Source organism: Corvus brachyrhynchos, unplaced genomic scaffold (genome assembly GCF_000691975.1).
Source record: "Corvus brachyrhynchos isolate BGI_N302 unplaced genomic scaffold, ASM69197v1 scaffold56, whole genome shotgun sequence".
Lineage (NCBI taxonomy): Eukaryota > Metazoa > Chordata > Aves > Passeriformes > Corvidae > Corvus > Corvus brachyrhynchos.
Window position 1 is genome coordinate 7,110,175 of NW_008238664.1, and position 26,572 is coordinate 7,136,746.

Here is a 26,572-nt window from a genome sequence, read left to right on the forward strand (position 1 = left end):
AACACTAAGAAAAAAAAGAAACATGAAGCTGAACTTCAGCCATTGGGGGAATTCTCACTGAAACTGGGGGGTTTTCTCTCTTTTTTTTTTTTTTTTTAATTTATTTTTCCTTTGGGGTATACTCAGAACATCAATAATGACTCTCTTAGAGAAGAGGCAGCCAGGTATGAGGTAGTGGGAAATGTGGAGTCCGTGCAATCTAGTTAGAACTCAGCTCTTGGTTTTGTCCACTTGCTAGAGCTCTCCTGTTTTAAGTGAGTGTTTTGCTTTTCCTTCGAGTAACAGAATCGCCTATTTACTGCTGTCCAGGATGGATGAGGCTGAAGCCTTTTATTGCTCCTTGCCTTAAGGAAAGCAGAGGGCACATCTACACAGACTTTGCCTTCAGCTGCTTGCTCATTTGTACTCTAAGGCAAGCCAACTCTGATCCAAAGGGTATGAAAGTTATATCAATGCATTACAAATTATCTAAACTGGTTAATAATGCCAGCCTATGAGAACAGATGAAGCCCTGGCACAGTATTACTTTAAACTGACTACCTTACTTCAGCTGTGGTCAGTCCGTCTTAGAGCATAGGCAGAGCCAACTTCACTCTGCCCATAAAGGCTGACTAGACCTTGGCATCATCAGGACTGCAGGTGCCATCTGTTAGGACAGGGAAAACAACTAACAGCTTAGCCTGCAGAAGGTTAATGATTAAATAAGCAAGACAGAATTTGAGAGAAAAGGGGTATCACTACTTTATGAGACAGAAGAGGAATAGAGGCACTTAACAGACATGCTCTGACCTGTCCACAGCTGGACCATGGTGAGAAGATATCTTAAGCTCCTGAGAGGCTCAGGGGACATTGGATGCAATGCTGAACTTCGAGGAGTTATCTAAATTGACTCTGTGAACCTTTGGAGGTTCAGCTTATATTAAGGTTTGCTCATAATAAGAAACCAAAGGTATACTTGATGAAATGGAAGAGCAGTTAATTTAGAAATGATTAAAAGAAATAGTATTTCACCCTGGATAGTTGATTTGAGAAATTTATTCAATGACATCTTGCCAAACACTGTGACTGGACTTTTTTAAAAGTGCTGGATAGTTTTATGGCTGCTATTGATTAATAAGGCTATACCAATGACATCCCATTCAGCTTACAGTCAAAATTCAGTCCTTAGTCTGGAGGGTAAGACAGCCAGGAAAGAAGAGCCAGGCAAACACCATGATGTAATTGGAAGGATGAGTAATGGGGCAGTCTGACTTTCATCTGTTTTGGGCTGGCAATGTCAAGATATTAAGCCAACCTAGTGGGCTTCTCTGAGTTGGGACAGGGAAACTGGTCCTGGGCTGTCTGAATTGCCAGCATGGCATAATGTCACCTGGTGGGCAGAATCTACCCAGCGTGGCCAGTGGTCTAATCCATCCATGTACTCTCATCAAACAAGGAAATACACACCTACAGAGGTGAAAATGGAAATGTAACAATCCTGGTGGGAAAACTGTTTATCCTGGCAGCTTGCTAACTGCTGTTTCTCCTCTGTGGAAAAATGCTGTCGTCTATGTATGATGCCCTAAGAAGCTGGTACAGCATACCATCATATATTAGCCTGCTTTTACCTGTCATTGTTTATAAAACTCACAAATGTCACCCTCTCTTTAGCCAAACAACTGAATTTCTCTGGATTGTATGTGTCAGACAATGGCCTTGGTATGTCTGACTCTTTCATCTTTTTTATTAACTGCATGTGGTATGGAGGGAAACAATACCCAAGATCAAGATTACAGAATCTAGGTTATCTTGTGTTTCCTCTGTTGCAAAGTCTTTTGAATGAATTATTTCTGCAGAACCTTAAGTGGAAAGTGGAAATCACTTAGTTGTTTTCAGCCCTTGAGTCATCTTTAATTGGAGACCTTTTTATTGCAGCTCTCAGGAACTCCTTGGTGCTGGAGCACTTGGACTGTTGCCCCTGGGTTAGGGCTCTGCAGCAGATCTGTTTCCACTGCTACAGAGAGATTAATGTCCAATCCATGACTGGGATCTGTGTATACAATGATATTTATATGTGTAGTTACTGTCATTATACATGTGAATTTGGTATATTTGTTATCATTTACCAGGGTAACAAAATTGAATTGTGCTAACAACTCTAGATTCTTTGTCGCAATTAGTAGCCATCAGGAATTGTGGCTTCCAGAGAAGACCTAGAGAGTTGACAACCATTCTCCTAATTAATTTATCACAGTATATCCTGTCTTCTATCAGCAGAGACACTGAACTGGGTCTCTTGCTACCACTCATCCACCAATTTCCGTAACCATCATGTCTGAGCTATGTATCCTTCTGTCAAATAAGTCTAGTGTGTTCAGTAATTATTGCAAGAACAAGGGAGGGAACTGATAAATGATATGGTTATATAAACCACATTTGTGCATCTAACAAATTTGAACTTCCCACTGATAGTACATTCCCAGGGCAGCTTGCAGGATTTTCACTAAGAACGATTCACTCATCAGTGAATCAGAACATGGGAAAAGGATTGCAGGAGGTCATCTGCTGTGCAAGCCAAAATCATTAGTAACCCAGGGAACCTATTTCAGTAAAACACGAAAGTTTTTGAAATCCTATTAAATAGTATCAACTAGGAGAGTCATTAGGAAATGACACAATCCAACGTGCTCCAACTGTATGTTGAGTAGGTTTTGCTGTGAATGTATTTGTGGAAATGTGAGTGTGTATGTGTGTAAGAAGCAGAGATGCTGTTCAAGTGTGAGTGTATATGTGTGTGTGAGATACAGAGATTTTGTTTTAGATGCCAATTCCACCAGGAGGACGTAATATTAGGTCTGTAGTGTCACTATGTTCTCATAGTCCCTAGTGCGAGCATTCAAGAAAGGACTCACACAGCATGATACAGCACGTAATATAAAAGCCAGAGTTTTATTGTATTGAGTTGTTGAAAACTAAATAAAAAAATTAAATTTGGAGAGAAAAAAACAAACAGACAGAAGATCCTGACTGTAGGCTAGCCTGAGGCAGTAATGGATTTGTGGTAAGATAAACAGAAGTAAATGAACACTTAAGCAACAAAGATCCTGATTTCCTGTCAGATATGTTATAACAAACGGGACTCAGACATATAGAAAACTTAATTACAAGACGTTGAACTGTTGTGGCATTTTCCATCATGAGCAGTAAAACTCCCAGTGAATCAAGTATCCCACCAGGACAGTAACAAATAGGTACACAGTGGTGGTTCAGTTTTGAAGAAAAGAAATACATAGGTAGGGAAATGAAAGCCTGTGTTGTCCCAGAAGTTATTTGCTGCTAGCTCACTCCTTTTTGCCCCCCTTGCCCCCCCAGTTGTGTGGTAGACAGGACTGAAATCTAAACAAGAGGAAGCCCTGTGTAATCTGGCTGTTGGTTGCAAATCAAGACTAAAGACACATGAACAGCTTTTCTTCTAAATCAGGAAAATGAGAAGAGGACTTTGGACAGTGATAGTGGCCTGAATCATTATGATCTGATAGGATCCCCTCTGCAAGCTGGAAAGGAAGGGCAGACCCCAGTTGTTGAATTATGGCTGCACAGGAAGCTTAATGAAGCAGCAAATGGGGTTAAATACACAGATGTTCCCAAAAGCCTAATAAAAAAAGGGCTACTACCCTGGCAGCACAAACTGTATTTGTCCTGCACGTCTGGAGACAGCAGACTACGCCATTTTGCAATGACATGGTATATTTCTCAAAATCTGAGAAGCAAACAAGTGCTCTGGACTTGCTCCTTTCTCAAATTCCTTGTGCATAACTTGACACACCTGGCCTTTGTGGGGTCTGGCACTTTGAAGCTAAAGGAGCTTGCCACCAGTAGCAGAAATGTGTTCATGGACCAGCCAGCAGATCATGGAGCACAGAACCAGATTACATTCAGGCTGCACAGAGGAAACATAGCATGATGATCTCCTCACTCGCCAAGTCAGCAGTCAATACCATGGCTCAGTGGAAGGCTGGCCAGTTCCTCAACATGGGCAGACCACTGCAACTGTTTTTGGGGATCTTGCATTCCCCTGCTTTGTGGATATTTCCCAGTCTGCCCCGAGAAGCAGTTTTGCTCTGGATAGTAAGATGCTGTTTGTAAGGCAGTAACTGCATTTGCTTGCCTGGGGAATCTAGAGTGCCTGTCAGGAAGGAACTTGTGAGAAAAGCTCCCTGGGGATCTCTCCTGCCACATCTGAGGTAAATGGCTTGTTAAATGGCCGTGTTTGGTTTCAAATGGTGCAGCTGCAGGAGAACTCCTGGGGGAGTCACCTGCAGCCTTTCCAAGGGTTCACATCTTGGGTGAGGTGTGGGTCAGACCTGGCTTGGCTGCAAGTCTGAAGAACTTAGAAGGGTTGGTGATAGTACTTGGTTGTTCTCTGAACTTTGTCCTGCCTCTGCAAACCCTCTTCCATCCACCTAGGAACTCACTAGCCACCGGTCTCCAAGAGGAGGCTTCATGGTGAGTGTGTTTGCACCTTCACCATGTGCAATCCAGCCTTCTTATTTGAGGGGTTAAACGTGCAGGAGGAGGAGGCAATACTTGTCCCAGCATCGGTAAACTCAGAGCAGATTTTCTGTGGGAAGCCATCTGTCAGCTGGGGAGTGGTGCTGTGTCAATTGATCAGCTCCACCTCCAGTTCAGCTCTGCAAACTACAGATCCCTGACCTTGTAGGGTGACACTGGGGGAGTACTGGGATCTCTGGAAATACTGAGATCCTGTAATGGAGCCTCTGCTCTTTCAGACTCTTTTCAGACAAGGCAGCATCTTGCTGTCTCTTGCAGCAGGTAACTATGGAAAGCCTGAGCTTGCAGGTGAAAGGGCTGTAGGAGAAAGACAAGCTTTTTCCTGTAGCCAGGGGATTGTATTTCACCTGGATGATGTGCAATGTAAGGGACTTCTGATTAAAACTCGACCTATCCCTATCCCAAACTTAAATCTGTTTCTCAGTGGCAATGTTGAACCATGTTTTGGCTGTTTCAAGGTAAAAAAGGTGGAGAGTGTGAAATTTCGTCAGGAGGAAAATAGGAACTTACAGTGTTCTGTAAAAACCTGTAATGTCTGGAAGGGTAAAATACTCCTTTTGGTTTTAGACTATAATAAAGCAATAATGATTCTATAGGGTATATGTGTGTAAAAATGGTAAAACCTTCTTAGATTTAGCTCCTAATTTAAAAACTTTCACTGTGACACCACAGTGAAGTCAAATTCATGCTCTGTCTGATAGCCCCGCTGTTCTGTATCTGTTCAGCTCCTTCTCTTTTTCCTTGACTTTCCATCAGGCATGCCCAAAAACAAGGTTGGGAAGAAAATTGTGGCTTTTGGACATTTTTCTTAGTTCGCTTTTTGTCCCCCCAAAAAGGTGGTGACTGAGATTTCTATCCTGCTCTATCAGCAATTTCTCCTGATTTATTGAGAGGGACACTTTCTTCTATACTGTTGTCTGTCCTTCCTTCTTCACCCCTCTCTGAGTGCTGAGTTGGTTAGGGAATGAAGAACATTTGGCTAGCCTAACTATTGGGGTGATTAAGTGCCAAGAGACATCTTGGCAAACCAAAATCTGGACTGGCTTGCACCTCCTTAATGCTCTCATTTTGAATATAAGTTGCCTCTTCTTGCTGCTTCTGTAATAGAAGTGCCAACAGTTGCTCAAGAGCAATTATTGCATGCACAGCCAAGTGGCCTGTGCTGTTTGATTTAAGGTAGGGTGCTTACATTTCTCAGTGGAGCGGAATTGTTTTGCTGGGTTGTGATAAAGCTGTCTATTTGGTGTATTGATTTTTGATGTTCTGATACACTCTTGTTAGTGAAGAGCTCTGAATTTTCTCCCCAAGTCTTTTGGGGCTGAATTCCCTTCAACAGTTAGGTGGTGCACTCATGTGGAACGAACTGTCAGCAGGCATTTTAGCTTGACCCTGTTTAAATCACCAAGAGGGCATTACTTCCTGCACCTCACTGTCATGCCTACTAACTCCTGAGAGTGTATGTATGCAGCCTCAAAACACTAGTGGATTTACCATCTAGTGTCCCCTATTTGTCACTGAGGAAGTAACCGGACAAGACTTCCAGACGCTGTGTGTCAAATGTTCCTGTAATTCAATAACCAGGCCCTTCAGATCTTGGACTGTCTGCTAGAAATGGTGAAAAATTGCAGTCAGTTCAGAGGCTGTTATGCATAAGTATAGAAAGGCTCCTTCTGAATTTAATATAAAAATAAATACTAGTCATTGGTGTCACTGTCTTGCCTTTTCATGTTGCAGTAAGGCTGAGTCTTCGCATTCTACCATTCAGTTTGCTACAAGTGGCTTTCAAAGGCACTGTGCAATGAAGGGTGTTGGAGATGCTTGTTCAGGCTTTTTTTTGAATTCTGGCAGATTCTGTGACAATAGTTTGATTTTTTTCCTCTGTCTTTTCTAATTTTTTGCATAAGCTTCAAAGACACAAAGTATCTCTTTATTAGAAGAGTAAGTTCTTTTCATGAGTGTAGGAACCCAGAGTGCCGAGAATATTTCTCTGCCTGTTTTTAAGGGTTCTTTCACATGAGCACAGTTCTGAGAGAAGGGGCTGAATTCCAGTGATAAAAAGTGTGAGATGTTTTCCATGTATTAAGTGCCTCCAGTTGCTGCTCCTGTTTTTTTTTTTTAACTTAACTTGTCTTCAGTTTGTTGCTGTCGTCTTTTCCTTTTTCTTTTTGCATACACTTATTTTTCCACTAAGCAAAGAGCAGCCCTAAGAGAACTTTCACATTGTGGGTGGTGAGCTGTAATGGAGGAAGTTTAATCACCAAACCTCGTAATAAAGGCATGGGGATCTGGGAGCAAGGACTCTTTCGTATAGGATGTGACCTGTAGGGAGCTCAGGGAAGAGAAACAAACAGCTTAAGACTGGGTATGGGATCAGACCTTTTTTTTTTTTTTGGTAATTGCTGAGCTATAGCATATTTTGTCAATATAGAAAATGGCTATAGGTAATCAAAACCAAGATTAAAGCATGAATGGATGATTGATTAACTGCATCCCTGCTGAAAAACAGCTTTACCTGCCAGGCTGTAGGAGACTTAATTTGGTAGAGAGCTGTTCTAAATCTGACTATCTTGAGGTAATGTCTTGAGGCACAATGAGTTTTCCCAGGTCTCAAACTCCTGAGTATGTCCTTTTGTATCTCTGGTCCAGTTTTCCAGGGTTATTAAAAGAAGGTGGGGCTGTTCTCATTCCTAAAAGCGGTGCTTGGATTTGGAGAACTTTCTTATTATAATGGAAATCTCTACACAGAGAGATACAATTTAATTCTGCTTTTTTTTTTGTTTTGTTTGATTTGGTTTGGTTTTTTCTTTTTTATTTTAAAATATGTGGTTGGGTTTTTATGATCTAATCCTACTCCACAAAAGTCAGCAGGAGCTTGCAATTGATTTTAAAAGATAGAAGATAAATCCCTAAGAGAGCATATTGGCAAATACTTTTTTCCATTCCTTTCCTTCATGAATTGGGCAAAAGCAGGGATTTGCATTTTTCTGGATCTGTCACAAATTGAAAGCCTGGTATCTGGTGAAATCCCAGGACAAAGAAGATGTACACTATGCCATTGGAGGGCTGAGATCTGTATAAAACTCCCTTGGAGTCTTGGAGGTTGTAAAGTGGTACATGTTCTGATTTTTGCAAAGATGAACTTAGCATGGTAGAAGGATCTGAGAGCAACACCAGGAGAAATACTGAGCTGACATTTCTGTAAAACATGGTGTCAACAAACCTGATCATAGTTTAGAAATCTCTTTTTTTATTTTAATGTATTTTATGTTATTCTGAGACTGAGCCTTCACAGTTGTAGAACTCTGTGCTGTTGCTCTCTCTGAGAGGAGCTAGCAGTAGAGATTGTCAGAGCTATTTGTATTCAATGCTTTTGCCTACTCTATTTGTACTTTGGTCTGGATACTCAAACTAGAGTGACTGTCCCAAAAATCAGTATCAAAGCTGCTGTGTATCCTGTTTATGCTACATATAAGGTTATGATAATCCTGTGATTAAAGCTCTTAATTTCATGGAAATATTTTGTACATATTTTGTTTTTCTGTCCTCACTTGTGTACCACTTGTTCTCTGTCTGTTAGAATCAGGCCTAACATTTGAAACCTTTAAGTAATTTTGGCAACCTGCCTTTAAAAATAAAGTAAGGACAGCTGGTCATAAAAAGGGTTTTACTTCTTTCTCACTTGCTTTGCTTAAATTTTAAAAAGTTGAAAATCTTTAAGCTCTGGCCAAGATAGGAAGTAAGATTCTGTGTGCCTACCCCTTTATGCTTGATGGATTGACTAGGAATGCTGTTTATTTCCTTTGACCTATTGTTGTTTTCTTTTTCTCTCTCTTCCTCTCTTTGACTTCCTATTCTAGGATGAGTCATCCATGTTCTTCCAGTTTGGCCCATCAATAGAACAGCAAGCTTCTGTCATGCTCAACATCATGGAAGAATACGACTGGTACATCTTCTCCATTGTCACTACTTACTTCCCTGGTTACCAGGACTTTGTGAACAAGATCCGCAGTACCATTGAGCACAGCTTTGTGGGTTGGGAACTGGAAGAGGTCCTTCTGTTGGACATGTCCCTGGACGACGGGGACTCAAAGATCCAGAACCAGCTCAAGAAGCTCCAAAGCCCTGTTATCCTCCTCTACTGCACAAAGGAAGAGGCCACCTACATTTTTGAGGTGGCCAACTCAGTGGGTCTGACAGGCTATGGTTACACGTGGATCGTGCCCAGCCTGGTGGCAGGGGATACAGACACAGTGCCATCTGAGTTCCCCACCGGGCTCATCTCTGTCTCATATGATGAATGGGACTATGGTCTTCCTGCCAGAGTAAGGGATGGAATAGCCATAATCACCACGGCTGCTTCTGATATGCTGTCTGAACACAGCTTCATCCCTGAGCCCAAGAGCAGCTGTTACAACACCCAGGAGAAAAGGATTTACCAGTCCAACATGCTCAAAAAAAAGGGAAAGAGCTAGGCCAGCCTTACAAAAGGGCGGTCAAAGATGACCTCTGATACCAGAGTATTTCTGCTAGGGCATGTGGTGCTTTGGGGCAGCAGGTGGTGTTGGCCAGAACCTGGGCAAGGGGGGGTGAGCTGAGGGTGGGGCCCATGTTGCTGTGCATCATGAGTGCCAGTGTTGTCACCCCCTTAGAAAGCCTTCATACAACACAGGGGGCACGTGAGCATGAGGAAAAGGGATAATGAAGGCATAGTGCAAAAATTTGAGTGTGCCCCTCAATGCACAAATTTTTGCTTTCATAACAGCACTGAACTTCTTGGAGTGTCTTTGCATGAGCAGGTCTGCAACTCTCAAGTGGGTTCTTGCTGCAAGCAGTGGGAACGTTTGTGTTGATGTCTAGAAGGCACCAGCTTCTGTTCCAGGCACTAGCACTATGTGAACAGGTGTCCCTTATGGGTGATGGTAGTGTAACCTATCTGGAATAGTTTCATGGCAACTGTTGTCTGTACACCAAGTGTCCTTCTGCTGAACTACAGGAGAAAAGGAAGTGTAAAGAGATGTGGAGAACTAGAGATGCAAAAAGAGTTAGAGCCATCAACTCTGCTCAGATCCTCCTTCATCCTCGAAGCCTTTAGAGCCCTTGGATGTCTTAAGAATCTGGTTTACCTCAGAGGAGGGCTTGTGCTGTCACCCTGCTCTTTGGCACTTCATTGGCTGTTGTCTGTTGGGTGTTTTGGGCACCATTCTCTCTTGTGTACCTTAAGCAGAAAGCCTAGTACCTCGGTTGGAACGGCAGGTTTTTCAAAATTGAAAAGGGTATTTAAACACTGAGAAAACCTGTTTGAATAAACATCTTTTTTGTATCCAAAGTCAGATTTTCCTAAGAAACAGTGCTATGACATCTGTTTAAGGGCATAGAGGAAGCTTGTGGTGGAACAACCTCTAGAACAGCGCTCTGATCACTAAATGTTCCTTTTTGTCCCACATGGAGTTTTAGCATGTAGCAAAGCAACCCAGATAATTAGATATGGAATCCAGATGCCCCCTGACCTGCTCAGCTGTCATTGTCCAATGTTTTACACATAAAATCCTTGGATATGTTAGATCCTTTGTGGTGTGACAAGGACAATCCAGGCAGTAGCCATCAGGCCACACCAAGCTCAGTGTCTTTGTTCATTTGTCATGTTGAATCACTGAGCAGTGCAAATGTGATGGATTGGTCTGCATGCTGTGACCCCTTGCTGTCAACTGTCCTAGGCAGATAGGGGTACTAGAGGACAAGAAAGCAGATTATTGCTTTGCCCGAATGCTGGGGACTGTAAGAGAACTTTATTCTTTGGCCCAATAGATTATCCATATTGCTATTTGTTCTTTGTCTCTGTGATCCATTGGCATATTACCAGCTCTTATTGTTTTTACTTCCTCCTCCCTATGCTGTTTTTTTTCTCTATGTAGGCCTTGAAACTACCAAAGGTGCCCAAAGCTTTTATCTCTTTCCTTTCCAGCTAGGCTTAGGGATAAGGGTTTTTTCTGCTGCTCTTTTGAGTCATCACTGGAATGATTAAGCAGGGAAAATATATTTAGAGTATACAAAGTAATGAGAAGTAACATCAAGGCAGGCTTTTGTTCTACCCAAATGAAGAGGGATTTTGGGGGGAGCTCTATTGTGTCTTTTCAGCAGTTATCTAGAAAACAAAACACTCCCTGCTATGTGATGCAGCATTCTGCAGAGACCTTCTGCTAATGAGCTCTGTTGACACTGTATTAGCCTATGCATAACATCATACCCATATAACTACGCTGCTTCAAGGACCCAACACAATCTCTCTGCACAGCACCTTTTTGCATTGTTTAGAAGTCGCCAGCTCAGAGACTCTTCAGTGTAGATGTGACAGTACTGTTGTGCCGTGTAGATATGCCCTGAAGCCTGGGCACCCCACATGAAAGCAGTTCTTGTCACTTTTGAAGATCCTAGCTTTCTTCTCACCTTCATGGCCCAAACCATGCTGTTTCTGCTCCTTTGTCTGCTTTGGCTACAGCATTCACAGGAATGAGTGCCAGTACGTGTAGATACACCCAGCTTAGTTTGGGTACTGACATCAGTCTCACTGAGAAGCAGAGTCAGTCAGTCTGTGCCAAGCTCTGTTCTGCCACTGTGTAGATGGCTGCAGGCACCTGAGCTAACTCAGAAATAATTATACTTTTGCAGTTACTTGTGAACACAGTGCAAATATTCGCTTTTCCCCACATGGTGCTGGCCTGTGAGGGGGTTCTGACCCTGCCTCCTTCTCCCCACCACCTGCCCATGTTTCCACCCTCTCTGTATTTCCAAGTGAGATGGTTAAAAAGTTTGACTTCAGTGAGTTAGGTGCTTAGTTTTTTATTTAAGTCAAATTACTTTCAGGCACCTTTTGAAGTTTAGAAGCTAGTGGTGTCTGAAATAAGCCATTGCTTTTACAAATCCAAGGGTTCAATAGAAATCAGAAGACTTCAAGCTCAGCCTCACACCAGAAGTCTGTGCAGGAGGAGAGGTAGAGGAGGAGCACAAGATGTGGAAAGAGGCAGTCATGAAGATGTGAGTTCACCTTACTGAGCCAAAACCCACAGAGATTAATAGCTGTAATCAGTGTTCATACCTTCAAGTTCCATTGAATTTGCTGGAATTTACTATGTACTAAGATTTAAACCTCTCCTGCTATGCTTTTTTCTGTCTGGGATATTACAGATTCTGCAGACCTGGCTACTCCATACTTTCCCTAGCCCCTTCCACCTCTTAGGATCCCACAGTACTTGTGCACTGTGCACACCAGGTAGCAGCAATACCTGCCTGTCTGGAACACGGTTTGGCTCATTTTGGACTGGACTGCAGGTTCTGGAAAGCTAATTTCAGCCTTGCTCTGGATCCAGCAATACTATATTCAGCAACCTGCAACTTACAGTTCCCCCTCCACATGCCTACACAGAACAGAGAAATGCATGTACGTGGGCTTGATGTCTGGGGAGACAAAGTGTATGTGTATGTGACCTCAGATAAGGCATCACCCTGTAGCTACTGTTTCAGAAACTCTTGAAGCTAACCCAAAGTGGTCCAATTTACTTCAAATCGATAGCTGGGAGGCAATGCAGTAAAGGAATTTTTCCATTTTATTCTTTGGAGAGTGACACATCCAACTAAAAAAATGTGTAATTTAGTTCAGCTGTGGCACACTATACACTAAGACTGTGAATTAGTCATTTCCCAAGATCTGCCTTTGAACTCTGACCATTTCTTACTTTTTTTCCTTGTCTTTCTAAAAGAGCAGTTGTTCTGAATGCAGCTAAAATCAAATGGTATTGCTCAACAAGGTATCAGTGTTTGATCTGGGTGTATAATGGAGTAAGGAGAAAATGAGCTGAATGTTGTTCAGATTCTCCATATCTTTCCTCCTTTTTACACTGACACTTGTTCATTTTTGCAAGAACTTGTGCAAACAAAGTTTTATTTGAAGTATGGTTGCAAGCACAAAAAGAAACAAGACAGACTGTTATCTAAATGCCATTTCTTGACAAGGTAGGTGTTTGGTCTGCATCTTCTTGTAGCACTAATGGTCTCATAGCAACTGTTTCTGTCTGTTTTGAAACTGGTTCTCTTTTGTGTTAGACTGGAACTGCAGAAGTATGATCACGACCATTGAACATTTTGGATTTTGTCCAATAAGTGAACCTGCTGATGAGATAACTCCACTAAAGAGTAGTAAAATGATACTTTGAGAGAGGTTTGTTCTACAAGGTTTGTTAGTTATCTTTTTGAATGATTTTTGAGGAATTTTTCCTCTAGTGAGGGATTTATCTCAATTTATGCTGATAATAGGCTTAGGTTGTAATTTGGAGTCCAGATATACAAATGCTGTTTCCCAGTTCAGTTACAGTCTTTAATTCTTTGTTCTGTTTGTCATAATTACCTATTCATTTATTCTTTCATTGTCCCAGAAAGAAATCTGGTATGAATATTTCAGTCTACCAAGTTTATAGTTATCCCAATATCTGGTCTTCTGGGCACCCAGCAAAACTACTGTGTGCTCTCCTCTTTTCTACTGAATGAGAAGATCTCAAAGGTTGGGAAAGAAATGCTCAGATAAGGAGTTCTTAACTCTTGGCCCTTCCTAGGAGAGTTGCTAGGCTTCTAGGCATCCTGCAAAGCTCATCTTTTCTTCCTTCACCATGGCTGCTGAGGAGTGAGTGGGCAGAGGTGGATGTGTTTATAGGCAGCCTTCTGCTTATTTCGTTATTTTAATTGATGGGACAGATTTCCTTGAGCTCTGGATTGGTGCTTCTCATTACAGTTTCGAAATGGGAAGAAATAACTAAATGACAGGAGTATTCTTAGGAGTGGAATTCAGAGATGAGTCATAAGAAAGGAATATAATTTCTGGCACATATTTGAGGAATGGAAGCTCAGCTGTTTTGTATGGATATTCACAGTCTTTGGGCTACATAAGCTGTGGTTTTATTGTAGCCTTCAATGAGACCTGGGTTCTTTCTACTTGTTGTCATGGCTGCTTGTGAATGCTGGGCCATAACTACTAGTTTGTTGTTGTAGGGTTACTAATGAGTTCTCCACTGCTTGGCTTTAATAGTCTCTCATTTAACACCAGGCTGCACACACCAGATTTCATTTTAATAAAAAGTGCAGTGGAGCATTTGCTTTGGAATTAAAATACAAATGTGGAATTATACCACCTTTGCAAAGAAATACTTTTAGAGGGAAACAAAGTTAAGGTCAATTCTGTACCTCAGATTCTTCAAATAGGCAAACAGCTGGCAAGCTTGCTCAGTGCATTGTTTGGACTTGACACTTCCACTCTGGGGGAAGTAACATTCATCTGTAGCTTTACCTTGCCAAACAGATAAGAAATGCAGAAGAACCTTTGATGAGTGCTTGGAAACTGTTTTCCCTGAAACAACCAGGGCGAGCTCTGTTCTCACATGGCTGCACTTCCCTAATGGAAACTAGGATTTTCTGGGCTTAGATACCTGAACAGTGAGTCAGTGAGCAGAGAAAGTTCTTGCAATTGGGTTGTACAAACAAATTGCTTCCCTGGAAACTCAAGACCGTATGGGCTGTACATATCCCTAAAAAAGTGCAGTGCTCCTTCAGGGTATTGCGTCACCCTGATACCTGTCAGCAGCACCATGCCCATAGCACCCTGGACCTGCTTTCTCCAGGTCAGTGCCAAGGACAGTGCCCAGGAAACACCTTTCCTTGTTTCTCTGGTCTCTCTCAACCCACCCTCCTTCCCTCTCCTCTCCAATCGTGGCAGCCATCGCCTTCCAAGTCAGACACAGGGGTCATCATATGTCATTTGCAGGTACTGCCATGGAGCCACTCTGTGTTGTGTCCTAGTTGAGTGGGCCATGCACCTTCACATGGTGCAGCTGGGGAGCTGAGGGCAGGAATGGACAATGGGCCATTTGCATCACTCTTTCTTAATTCACAGGTTTGTCGAGTTACCCTCATACTAAGAGACAGGAGCCCTGTCTCACTCAGTTTGGCAGGGCTACATCTCCCTGCATGGCAGCTGGCTGGGAAGCCCTGCTCCAGCCCTTGAATCCTGTGGTGCTCCAGTTGTGGGAGGCACAGTGCTGGGACTTGCTTCTTATGCTGGGGAGGTGGTGAGAGAAGGTGTAAGTGGCATGTTCCCAAGGATGCAGAAATTGCCCTTTTCAGAAATTTGGAGGGTGAGGAGGCGTATGTAACTTTTGACCTTTTGGAGCCTTTAAGCCCATGTCTTGTTAGCAGCTGATTATGTTCCCTCTGGTTGGTGTGTCCTGCTGCCATCAGGCTGGTGCAGACTGGCAACATGTGGCCTGAGCGCTGGTGACAGATTAGAGATCCCTGCTGCTGAAATCTGCTTGTTCCTGTCACTGCTCCAGCAGCAGCTGGAGGCTGGGGCTGGCCTGTACCTCCTGCCTCTGTCAGGGTCTCTCTGCCTCCCTGCATCCCTTGTTGTACGTCATTCAAGTCTCTGTTCGTGCATACTGCCATCTCTTTTTTCTGCCCCGGTCTTGCATGTCCTATTGCATTTCATTTGCCCTGTGTGCATTGCCGTGGTGCAGTGCTGGTGAAAGGTGCTGGGTTCGTTGGTTTGGGGCTACTGGTTATTCATGATACCTGGTCAGGAGGTGAACAGTTGTGTGCCGCCACATCTTGGAGGAAGTGTTGACTTCCTCTGACTCCTTGTTTTTCTGTCACTGGAGGGGAATGCTGAGGGCAGTTTGTAACATGCTCTTCATCCAAACCTCCCCCATACAGGCGGGCTGCTAAGGGTGCCTGATACAGAAGGGCAGCCTGCATCTGGCTGTCCTTGCTCTGCCCAGCTCTTAAGCAGTACTGCTTGGGCAGTGGGAAGCACAGCTGTCCTGCAGTGGAAGGTCAAATGTCAAACTAACTTGTATGCTGGTAGGATACTGGAGATCGCTGGCTTCTTGGTGGGAGTATATGATGGCACAGCAAAAATGTTTGTTCCTCAGCAGGCACCACAGGGTGCCTTAGTCCTGCATAGCTGGGATTTGTCAGCAGGGGAGAGGAGGCACTTGTTCTGAGTGGACAGTTGGGTGTTTCACCCTCTTTGCAATTAAAATAGGATCACAGAATCACAAAATATTCTGAGTGGAAGGGACCCACAAGGGCCATTGAGTCTAACTCTTAAGTAAATGGCCTGTGCAGGGATTGAACCTGCAACCTTGCTCTTGTTAGCACCTTGCTCTAACCAACTGAGCTAATAGAAGGGTTCACATGAAGTGGTGGGTTTTTGGCAAGAGTTATCTTTTGATTAAAGGACATACCCTTTCATAAACGCCTCCAAAATCCACCAGCTGGGAGTGAATTTTGGTATGCACCATCAGTTTCCAGATGGGAAAATGTCCATGTTCTGCTTCCAGCCCTCTGAGACATCTTCTGCTCTGCAGCCAAGTCCAATTAGTGCTAATACCGTGGCAACTTCACTTGCTGGTGACAATATGTTTAACGTGTGCCTTCAGACTCTCTCCACTCCTCATGGAAAATGAGTCAAAATCCTCCCCTCTGTGGTGGAGCTTTGAAACCACAAACCCAGCTCTGGCTACAGTTTAGCACCAGCTACGCCATTGCTGATCCTGCTCTGATCACAAAATGTGGTTAGGGCGCTGTGGGCTTTAAAGCGCCTCAGGGAATTTGAAATCCTGCTTTAGCAGAGCAGCAGAGGGAAGGTGAGAAATACCCTCTTTCCTTCAAGAACTGGCTTGATGGGGCAATGGATATTTTCTGGCTTGCACACCTGCACACTGATGGCTGGCCATATGTGGCTTCATCACTGGCACCTATCAGGAACATGTGCATTTTTTTTTCCTTTCTGATAGAAACGTAGGGGTTTTTTTTTGGTTTTTTTTTCTTCCCCCCTCTCTCCTCCCCTCAGACTTAATGTTCTTACTATCTTTCAAGTTTTTAAAAATAGGAACTGCCATGTTGCTATGGCTCCCTGTGCAACTCTGGAGCAGCTTTTTCTTCTCTTTGATGCAATTTGGGTTCACGATTCGGTTTGACAAGACACAAGACACCATTGCTGCTTGCACCTAGTGCTCCCTCCTGGAAGGCGGGGGTGGGGGAGGCATGACAGCCTTTGTGTTGTTAGAAATTCACTAAAAAAAAGGAAAAAAATTAATTTAGGTGACCTTTCTTGGAAAAGAGTGGAGGTATTAACCCTGGTATGCCTGGGATGAGATTTTTTAACGTTCTGCAGTTTTAACACTGTTCCTGTGGTTTAACTTTCAATGGGGTGTTCTTTTCCCCTTTCTGTCCTACATGCTTGTGTGATGGAGCTGAGCCCTGTCAAACAGCTGCCTGCTCCCCTGCAGAAGCACCTGCTGTTCAGTGGCTTTTGCCATCTATGCTTTGTCCAAGAGATTGTGCGTGGTCAAGTGCTTTTCTGAATTGAGGCTTAGAGCACTCCTGACTAGATGCTGCCGATGAAATTCCTTTCAAAATCATTGCTTAATTGCTTAAAGGGTTACTTGAGTCTTGTACCCACATTTTGGGAAAATGTGGATCTGCATACCTGTGGGGCAGCTGAATACTTATCTGAAAGGGACCCAACCAAATTTTGCACAGGTAACAGGTTTTGAATACCTGTTACCTGTGCAGAATCCAGACCTCCCTCTGCAGTGCACAGACCTCTTCACTGGCCTATTTTCAAGTAGCAATAATTTTTAAAGTACATTTTGTTTTACTTTGCAAATTTTATTTTCACTCACAGTCCAAAGGTGAACATTTTTTGAAAAATCTGAGCAAAAAATCCCTGTTCATCCAATTTTGAGTTAAGAGAGTGTGAAATTTATGAATTTGTTCTGCTTTCAAATAATTAGCCAGCAGTGGGATTTCTGTTGGTGTGGACAAATAACTCAAAGCTAGCTTCACTTCAAACTTCAGGCTTGCACTGTTGGACATGGGATTCCTGCTTTGCTAAGGTTAGAAAATGTGATTTTGAATATAAACATTTGAGGGTGATGTATGTTACCTTAGTGTAATTTTTTTTGTGTTGGACATTCACTGTGCACTATATTTCTTGAAGTATTTGAATGAAATATAATCTAGAAATGTGGTATTTAAAAAGCTTGAATGTGAGTGAAATAATAACAAAGAAAATAGAAATAGCAGAGACCTGTCAGCTTGCTCAGTACACCCTGCTCTATCATTTCTGCAGCATGTTCTCTCCTGATTTAAGTAATAAAAATGTCCCTACTCAAGCCTGCAAGCACCTAAATATAAGATGAATATTAAAATCTAACCATAGTTGCCCTTGAAATGATCAATCAGGCTGAATGCTGCCAGCCATCTTCATGCAAAGAAAGCTCTTTTCCACCCCTGTGGAGAGATTTCTGAGCTTGTTATATCACACCAAACAGGTCTCTATACCTGTCTTGATTGAATAAAGATGCTAAGGTGATTAGGCCTCCCCTTTGCAGTAGTGTACCATGAGAAATGGTGGAAAACCAGCTGTGGTGAACTTAGTGATGGTCTTTGTTAAGGATCTGGAGAGACAGCAGATAATCAGACGAAGAGGTCACCCTCTTGGTGTGGTCATGGTGGAAGAGAGCTGCCACAATGGACTGAAAACCCATGAATCTCTGTAGCGTGACAGTGGCTAAAAATGCACAAATGCTGACTCAATGCTGGCTTTTTTTCTGGTTTTGGAAGCTGTATTAAAACAAGATGGAAATGAGTTTTCAGTGTCTTGCCCGGTGTTCTTCCCTGTATTATTAGTGTCACAAATGAAATAATTTTTCAGCAAGATGGCTACCTCCAGTAGCAGCGTCAGCATCTTGCATTTATTTATGACAGGCCGTAGCATCTTTTATCTGCAGTTCCAAAGCACTTTACAAAGTAGAAAGGGATGGCTTAATTCACCACAAAAATTCAGCCATCTCTGGGGCGAAATAGAGCAACTGTTTAACAGAATAGAGTATGGAGTAGAGATGAATACTGCACCTTTGCTGGAGCTGCACGAGGAATTTCAGCTGGCAGAATGAATTTACTAGAGGTGGATTTTCGCCAAGACATTGGGGGTGTTTAATGAGCGCAAGATATTAGCAGCAGTGCCATACATGCCTCTCGTGTGGCTGTGCAAAGCAGGCAGCCAGCAGCTCCAGAAGTGGTTTCAGGAAGGAGGTTAGCAGCTTTTCCAGCGTGCAGACTTCAAGACCAAATGATATCTAATTTCAGTGACCTCCTTCATTCCAAGAGCATGACATGTTTTGAGCTGATTTATCTAGATTCTACATTGATTATCTGCATATTTGCCCTGGAGACAGCCCTGGGCAGAGGGAGATGTCCAACAAGGCTGCTGGGTACCTGCCACTGGTTACAGATGAGCGATATCCAGAACTGGATGGGGAGCAAAAGGGTTGATGGCAATGAAACTCTGAGAGGATGCAGCCACATGGGTAATAGATGTCATATATAAAAGATGGTCCTCCCAAAAGCTTTCATTGCCTTCTTCCCTCTTAATGTGTCACTAACAGATTAGGCCCTGTGAATGACATGAGGTACCTCAAACAGATTGCTGCAAGCAATGCTTTCCACCTTCTTCGCAAAGATGCTGATGTTGTCCTTCTGCATCTGAGTGGTGACGTAGGGCATGGTGAGACCATACAAGAGCTGATGCTTAAGCCATGACAAAATGCTCTTCAGCGTCACCAAGGGACTGTGAAGACTTTGAGGTGCAAAATACAGATGCTTACAGCCTCTGAATAAATCTGAACATCGAGCAGCTGCTCTTCAGTATGCCTAGTATGTATTCATGTCAAAAAGCTGTTCTGCAGGGCAGCGTGGGATATTAGGCTTTCCAGCATTTGACTTGCCCAGAATCCAGGAAGTGCAGCAGAACCATTATTTCAGAATTCTGCATGCTCTGCTGCCTTTGTCTCAGTTTCCTTTTCCTTTCCTTTCAGGCACGTAGCTGAGATATTAGGGGGCTTTACTTGGAGATCTGTTTTGGTTTTAATGTAGCTTTGAGATGGAGAAGGTCTTGCTTTTTGCAAATGTGAGACTAGAGGTCAGATGAATCATAGAATAACAGAATGGTTTGAGTTGGAAGGGGACCTTGAAGATCATCTAGTTCCAAGCCCCCTGCCATGGGAGGGACATCTTCAGCTAGGCCAGATCGTTCAGAGTCCCATCTGACCTGGCTTTGAACATCCCCAGGGATGAGGCATCCTCAGCTTCTCTGGGCAACTTGTTCCAGTGCCTCACCCCCCTCACAGTAAAGAATTTTTTCCTAATACATAATCTAAACTTAGGCTCTTTCAGTTTGAACCCATTCCCCCTCATCCTGTCACTGCACGCTCTTTTATATCGTCTTGCCTCATCTTTCCTGTAAGTTTCCTTCAGGTACTGAAAGGCCACAATTAGGTCATCCCAAAGGCTTCTCTTTTCCAGATTGAGCAAACCCAATTCTCTCATCCTTTCTTCACAGGAGAGGTGCTCCAGGAAATGCCCTGGAGGTGGCACCAAGCCACAGTTTCTCTGGTGGCTGTGGAAAGATGATAGTTCTGGAAAAGGCCCCAGTTTGACTGTCTAGAGTGAGAAGTTTACTTAATTTACTGATTTGTATTTTTTTCTCCAAGCAATTTTGCATGGAAGGCTCAAGTTTGAATTGACGAAGGCACAAGCTTTGCAATGCTGTGAAATTGATTCGGAATAGTTTATTATAGTTCCATGAAATTGCTTAACAAGAAAGTTTGGCAGAGTGAGGGAGCCAGATGAGAAAAGCATGGCACTTCCAACAGTGGGTGGCACTGGGAGTACCATGTAAGCCAGTAAGGAGGGTATGTAGGCATTCAGGGGTAGGATTAGCCACAGGGGAGAGGAGAGCTGCCGAAGTGAGAGGCATCCACCAACTTGCATTGCAGATCAGGCTGGTTTGTATTGTTGCTGATTTCGTCCCTTTTTGTCACCCACTTCTGAATCCTCACAAAGCCTGCAGAAGGGATTCTGCCTCTTGGTGCTCAGCTGCAGCAGCTCAGAAACATTTGTTGCAGCCATCAGTTGTCAGTGTGGAAGCAGGTCCCCAGAGGAAGGCACTGACAGAAAGAGAGTGTGGGGATGTGGTGCAGCTGGAGGACCACTTGGGGAAATATAAAGCATCACTGGGCTTGGTTTTAGAGCACTCACTGTGAAGGACATGCAGCTGGTTCTCTAAGTGGAGGGCTGTGGGTGACACTGACTTTTATTCCTCTGTGTGGTTTGGAGCTTGCCTTGCCTTTTCAGATGCCACAGGTCAGAGCAGTGGAAGTACCCAAAACCAGGCAGTTGCATGGATGCTGTGACTTTGGCTGTGGCTATTCTGCTGAAGCTGAGCAGTGGGAACTCCTATGCCAGGAAATCCCTGAACTTCCTCTTGTCACCTGAGAAGTCAAGGGAAAGCAGCCATATAAATTTGTCACATTTGTGACAGAGGTTCATGCTGAAAGTTTCTTTAAGTATCAAAGCAAGCTGTGTGGTAGCACCTAGGGGTCTCCTCTGGAGATGGCTGAGTGACAAACGGTCCTTGGTCTGCTCCCCTCACCATCACAGCAGAAGGGAGGTGTTGGGCTGGTTAAGGAGACAAGCACTGTTGTGCCTCAGGCTATTTACTTAATCACTACACCTCTAGGAGGCTGCTGCACAAGACCGTGGGCCTCAGCACTGAGGGTATTGAGGGTGTTCTCAGTGTTGCTGTAGTCTGGTGAGGTGTCAAGGCTTGGTACCACCAGGGAGCTGTGGAACAAGTTTTTCTCTGGTGGCAAATGCTGGTGGGACTGTGAAAGATGGGGATAAACTGAGACAGGTCTGTTTTACAAGAATGGCTCTCTGGTAACAGCTCACACCTTTACTGATGATGTTTACCTATGCCAAAAAGCTTGTTTTCCTAGTCAAGTCCTTATGCCTTGGTTTTGCCATGTCTGCCACGTATTTCACCACTAAAAACGCTATTTCTTTATGTTCCTTCTTCACGCCAGGAATCCCTTTTTTCCCCCCCCTTTTGTCTTGTCAGCAGGCATGAGAACGGTGGGCTTGTTCTGGCCAGTGGGTGCAAGAGGAAATTTAGAATATATTCTTTGGCATTATTCAGAATCTGTTCTTCTGCAGTGCTTCTATAGAAGGATGTAAATGGTGGGTAGTCAAACAGAGGAACAGAGAGGATGGAACAAGTACTTAGATGTTTGAACTAACAATTTTTTTGCTTCCTCCTCAACCCACTGATCCTAATGGGTTTCCCACTGTTTGCCTGAGAGACCGCTGAGAGGGGTTGGGAGTGGGACGCCTGTGAGCTTGCCAGATCAACAGTAGTCCTTGCTAATTGACCTTTTATCCTTCTTTTTCAGCATAATTTTTGGGGCAGGCTTGCAGGTTCACATTGTGGAAGAAGAGAACAGGAGGTTGCAGGGGAGGCAATAGCCCATAGGCAAAGCTTATTGCACTGGTATTTCCATGATTCCATGCTCGTGGTGTTTTGCAAACAGCTAGGGATGAACCCATTGCTCTTGTTATCAGTCATGTCCCCTTTGTGTGTCTCTGTGTCCTTCCATCACTGCCATCTTCCATTTTCTTATCCTTCCCTCAATAGGTGATTATTTTCTATAGAAATATTAAATCTTAGCTTAAAACAGAAGAGCCACCCCATTTTTCCTAACCCCTTTCTTTTCCTCTCTTTCATCTTTTCTTCCCATGGAAGTATTTGAAATAGCAGAAGTTCTGGAGAAAGGCCTTTTTTTCCCCTCCCTTTGTGCTTTGGCTCTGTGTCCCTTCTTCATTATATCTTCCCTTTGTTATTTTGTTTTGTCTTCCTCCTCTCTCTGTTTTCTCCCCATCTCTCAACCCTTCTTCAAGGCTGTTTCTTCATTAATATGTTAATTTCTAGCCCAGGAATGCTTCTTGCAGCTCACTGTTCACCAGGGAGAGCCAGAGGAGAGAGCCAGGAGACAGAGAGAAAAGGGAGAGAAAGAACAAGAAAAAGGAGTAAGTCAGTAACTTACAACAGGACAGGACAAGGGGTGTTAGCAAAGGAGAATCTTGCACTGACTGGTGTCATGATGCCAGGGAGAAGAGGATTATCCACAGTTTGGACTGGATTGGTCTTTGTCTATTGTTTTGACATTTTCAACTTCTGAAGCTTAGTATTAGTAGGAAAAAAAAAGTTGAAAACTAAAGAAGCTCTGAACTCTTTTTTTCAAGTAGTGCCTTTTTGGCAATTTCTAAATTATCTTTCCCTCTGCACAGAAGTTTTTTAAACATCAGCTCCTACTCCCACCCTAATATGGTTTCTTTGTTTCATTTGATGCAAACTTATTGTCTGTATGGTCTTTGCATAAGGCTTTGGGCATATTTTGCAGGCTGAACAAAACCATACCAGAAATTCTCTGAAGGGAGTTTTACCCCAAAAGAAGCTTTCAGGTGAGAAGTTGGGAATGTTTAAGCTGCTGTTCAGGTAAAGAGGTACGAACAAGGACTATAATACTACAGAAGTTATACAGCAGTGAAAATGTTAGGGAACCTGGGGTTAGAAGGAGCATGACAACTGCCATTAGAGACAGGTGTGATGAGTCAAGGTTTTCCTTTCTGCCTCCCACCAGTACAGTTACTGGGTGGAAGGTTGCAAAGAAAGAAGAGGTAGAGGCAGGCACCTCTGCATCATGCACCAGATCTGGGAAGGATGCAGAAACCAACACTATTGCAATTTTGCCCTGAAATTAGGAAACCTCTAGCTATTGTATTTGCTGTTTTATATCTAATGAAGCGAGACCTCTGTCTGTGCTCGTAGTCCTAGGATCGTGATTGCCCAAGCAAATAATTAACAATGCAGCAATGAAAGCCAGTGCTGGGGAGCTGGCAGGGTGGGTGGCTGGAGGTGAGGAAGCAGTTCTGAGGAAGGGCATGTGGTAAAGGAGGGAGACAGGAAAAGACAAGCTCTGATACAGTGCTGCAAAACTGGTATGAGCTGGAAGCAAAATAACTGGGGAGGAAAACTCAGGGGGACTGCTGCAATGTTCTGTGAAGCCCAAGGCCCTCGAGCCAAGAGCCTTTCATATATTATGTACACACAAATGTGTCAGAAGAATATTATTTAGGTTGCAAAGGCAAGCACTTCAAACAGAAGAAAATGCCAGAATTAAGGCTGCAATCTTAATTTGGCATTCTTGTGTCTATACATTACAGAGCAGTGGTTTCAGTACTATCTTTCAAGGTCGGACCCCTGCCTGCCTCTGTATGCAGGATGGGTGACATTTCCTGACTGAGCAGTGATTCAGTATTTTGTTTCCTTTGCCTTGCCTAATGTGTATCTTTAAGCTTTGTATTGTGTCCGCTTTCACAGGCTGCTGAGAATTGAGGATTCTTTGTCTCAAGGCAAATCTGTGGCATGTTAGGCCAGTATCTCATGAAGTTCATGGATTTTCACCCTACTCCTACGAGATGAGAGGACACAAGCTGCTTTATGTAAATCCAGTGTATAGGCGGGAACTGAGGTGCAGCAAGATTAAGGTCAAAAATGTCTATTAATTTTTCATGGCCCATCTGAGACACCTAGCATCTCATTATTCAAAGTACTGATCATTACAGAATGCTTTCAGTGTTCAAAGCAAATTTCTCTTTGTCTTCAACTCAGCAATTCTTCAATTGCCCCCTGCCAAGTCTTACCTAGGACTGAGCACCGGTTTTCATTGATTTTTTATTAATGTAGAAATACAAATTTGGTGACATACAAGTTATATGGGCTGTTTGTTTATACGCTGTATAATTGTTTGTTTTGCAGAAATCGTCTTGAACCCAGGAGAAAAGCAAAACAGCCTCCAAACCATTTCCTTTTTTTAATTTTAATTTGGTATTTCTTTCAATATATTTGAGATGAAACACTGAATTTCGAATTCAAATTAGTTTATGACTTCAATATGCATCTTCCTTTCATTTGAAAAAATGATGTTCAGATTCAAAAGAAGACACGCTGAATATATGTATATCTTCTTTCAACAAAGTCAAAACTTTATATTTACTGATTTGCCAAAATTGGGGTCTCAGTACAGTACTTATTTTTGTTTGGAATTGCCACCGGACCAAAAAGAGGGGCCAGAGGATTTGTCCAGCTTTTGTTAAACATCCAGAAAGTAGGGTGCACAGATTTAGAGACTGCTTGTGAAAAAGTATGGTTTATAAGATTTTACTGATCTCTTCGCCCTGGTATCCAGTAATAGGATGCATGTGAATGGTTTGAAGTTGTGCCATATGAGGTTTAGACTGGACATTAGGAAGGTTTTCTTTGCTGAGAGGATGGTCAAACACTGGAACAGGCTTCTCAGAGAGGTGGTCAATGCTCCAAGCCTGTTAGTGTTTAGGAGGCATTTGCACTAGATGATTGTTGCTGGTCCCTTTCAACTGAAACATTCTATTCTATTCTATTCTATTCTATTCTATTCTTTTCATACCACCACCCTGCAGAGGCAGGGACAAATCCAGCTTTGCAGTACAACTTTCAGCTGGCTTAGCCATATGATTTTCCTGGGTTTTTTTCCATTCTCAACCTCTCACTTGATTACTGCCCACTTTCCAAACAGCTAAGTTTGATTCCCCAATTAATCTATCTAGTGCATTCAATGAGACCAGGGTCCTGCAAGAAAAATTGTTGATTCGGGACCGATTCTTAGTAGTTATGCAAAATGGATGCAAAATGCATTCAATTTGGTTGAATAACTATAATGCTGATGTTTTTGCTGTTCTGCAGTGTTTGATTTTGTGTAATGAATAAGCCAACACTTTGCCAACCTCCATGGTTTAGATTTCCTCTCCCACTGCTGACCTCTTTTGTCTTGTCTCCACCAGCTTGCCTTGTCTGTTCTGCCCTTCTGGCTTCTTGTCCCAGTCTGGTTCTCACCTAGCAAAGTTAGAATCTACCTTACAGACAATTAATCTCGGGTCCAGAACCTGGATCTAGAAAAATCCAGCCTTCAGTGGTGGACTGTGTCACTTGTTTTCATCTATTTCCACTTATCTCCTATTCTGACTCCTTGTCCAATCTGTCTTCCCCTCCCCTCAGCTCCAACAAGTCACAGTCTTTTTGTCCAAATAGTACAGGTGTCACAGCTCCCAGTTCTCTTCTCCCATGTAGCATTTTAGCCCCATACTTCTCACAGTGTCCCAAGTCAGTGTATCCTGATCATCTTCCTAGCTCTTTCCTACTGCTTTGGAATTAGCCAGCCTCCTTTTCCAGTGATTGCTATGTGCAGGGAGCAGGCACAATCATGGGAAATACAAACCCAAGAGGTGTATTCCTCCTTCTTCTGCTTCCCCAGTCCAGTTATGTGTAGTTCCTTAGACTATAGAAGGTCCAGTGAGGAGAGGATTTAAAAAAGGCTGGGTTTTTTTTTGAAAGCTCTTTTAATTTTTCTTGAACAACTGTAAATTGCAGTTTTTCCAAAAGCTTATAGCCTGTCTAGGTTTTCACAAGTATGGGAAAAATCAGCATGAAATGAACATTTGCTTTCCTCTCTCATCAAAATTCATGTCCCTTGAAAGCAGAGAACTACTGGAGCTTTTTATAAAGGTCACTATCTTTTTCTTAATGTTGGTAAAATAGCTTTTTTCCTCTTGCCTGTTTTTGGAAAAGAACAGACCATTTTAACTTCAATCTTCGTCAAATATCAGACATGACATGAACATCTGATATGGAAAATGTCAATCTTAAAGATAAAATTTGGCATAGCTAGAGGAATCTATAAGGAAGGCTTTACCTTGGGAAGAAGAGGACAGTTTGAAGAGATGGTGGTACCAGCTCTAGCAGTGTAGATCTCTCCTCTGTCTGTGGGCTTCCTGGAACATTTTTAGGAGGTCAAGACAGATCTGCTTACTGGCTGAATATGTTCTTGTAGGGTCTTAAACCTGGGCCTCAGTCAGCAAGCAGAGACGCTAACTGTTTTATTTCAGTTTGAATTGAAAATGATGTTTCTTAAAAAAAAGAGAAAGTGTCTACCCCAGGCTTTCAGCACCTTTAATGTTCATTTAAAAACGTATGTCACACAAT

General features: G+C 43.0%; 1 protein-coding gene across 6 annotated transcripts in view; it reads left to right on the forward strand.

Annotated features, from left to right (window-relative positions):
- Positions 1-26,572, forward strand: part of GRIN2B (glutamate ionotropic receptor NMDA type subunit 2B) — a 222,741-nt gene that overhangs the window by 93,637 nt on the left and 102,532 nt on the right. For all 6 annotated transcript variants that reach the window (XM_017737898.1, XM_017737897.1, XM_017737900.1 and 3 more), the window contains one exon: positions 8,409-9,004. In XM_017737898.1, coding sequence (XP_017593387.1) covers positions 8,409-9,004 — 596 coding nt within the window. The remainder of the gene's footprint in view (positions 1-8,408; positions 9,005-26,572) is intronic.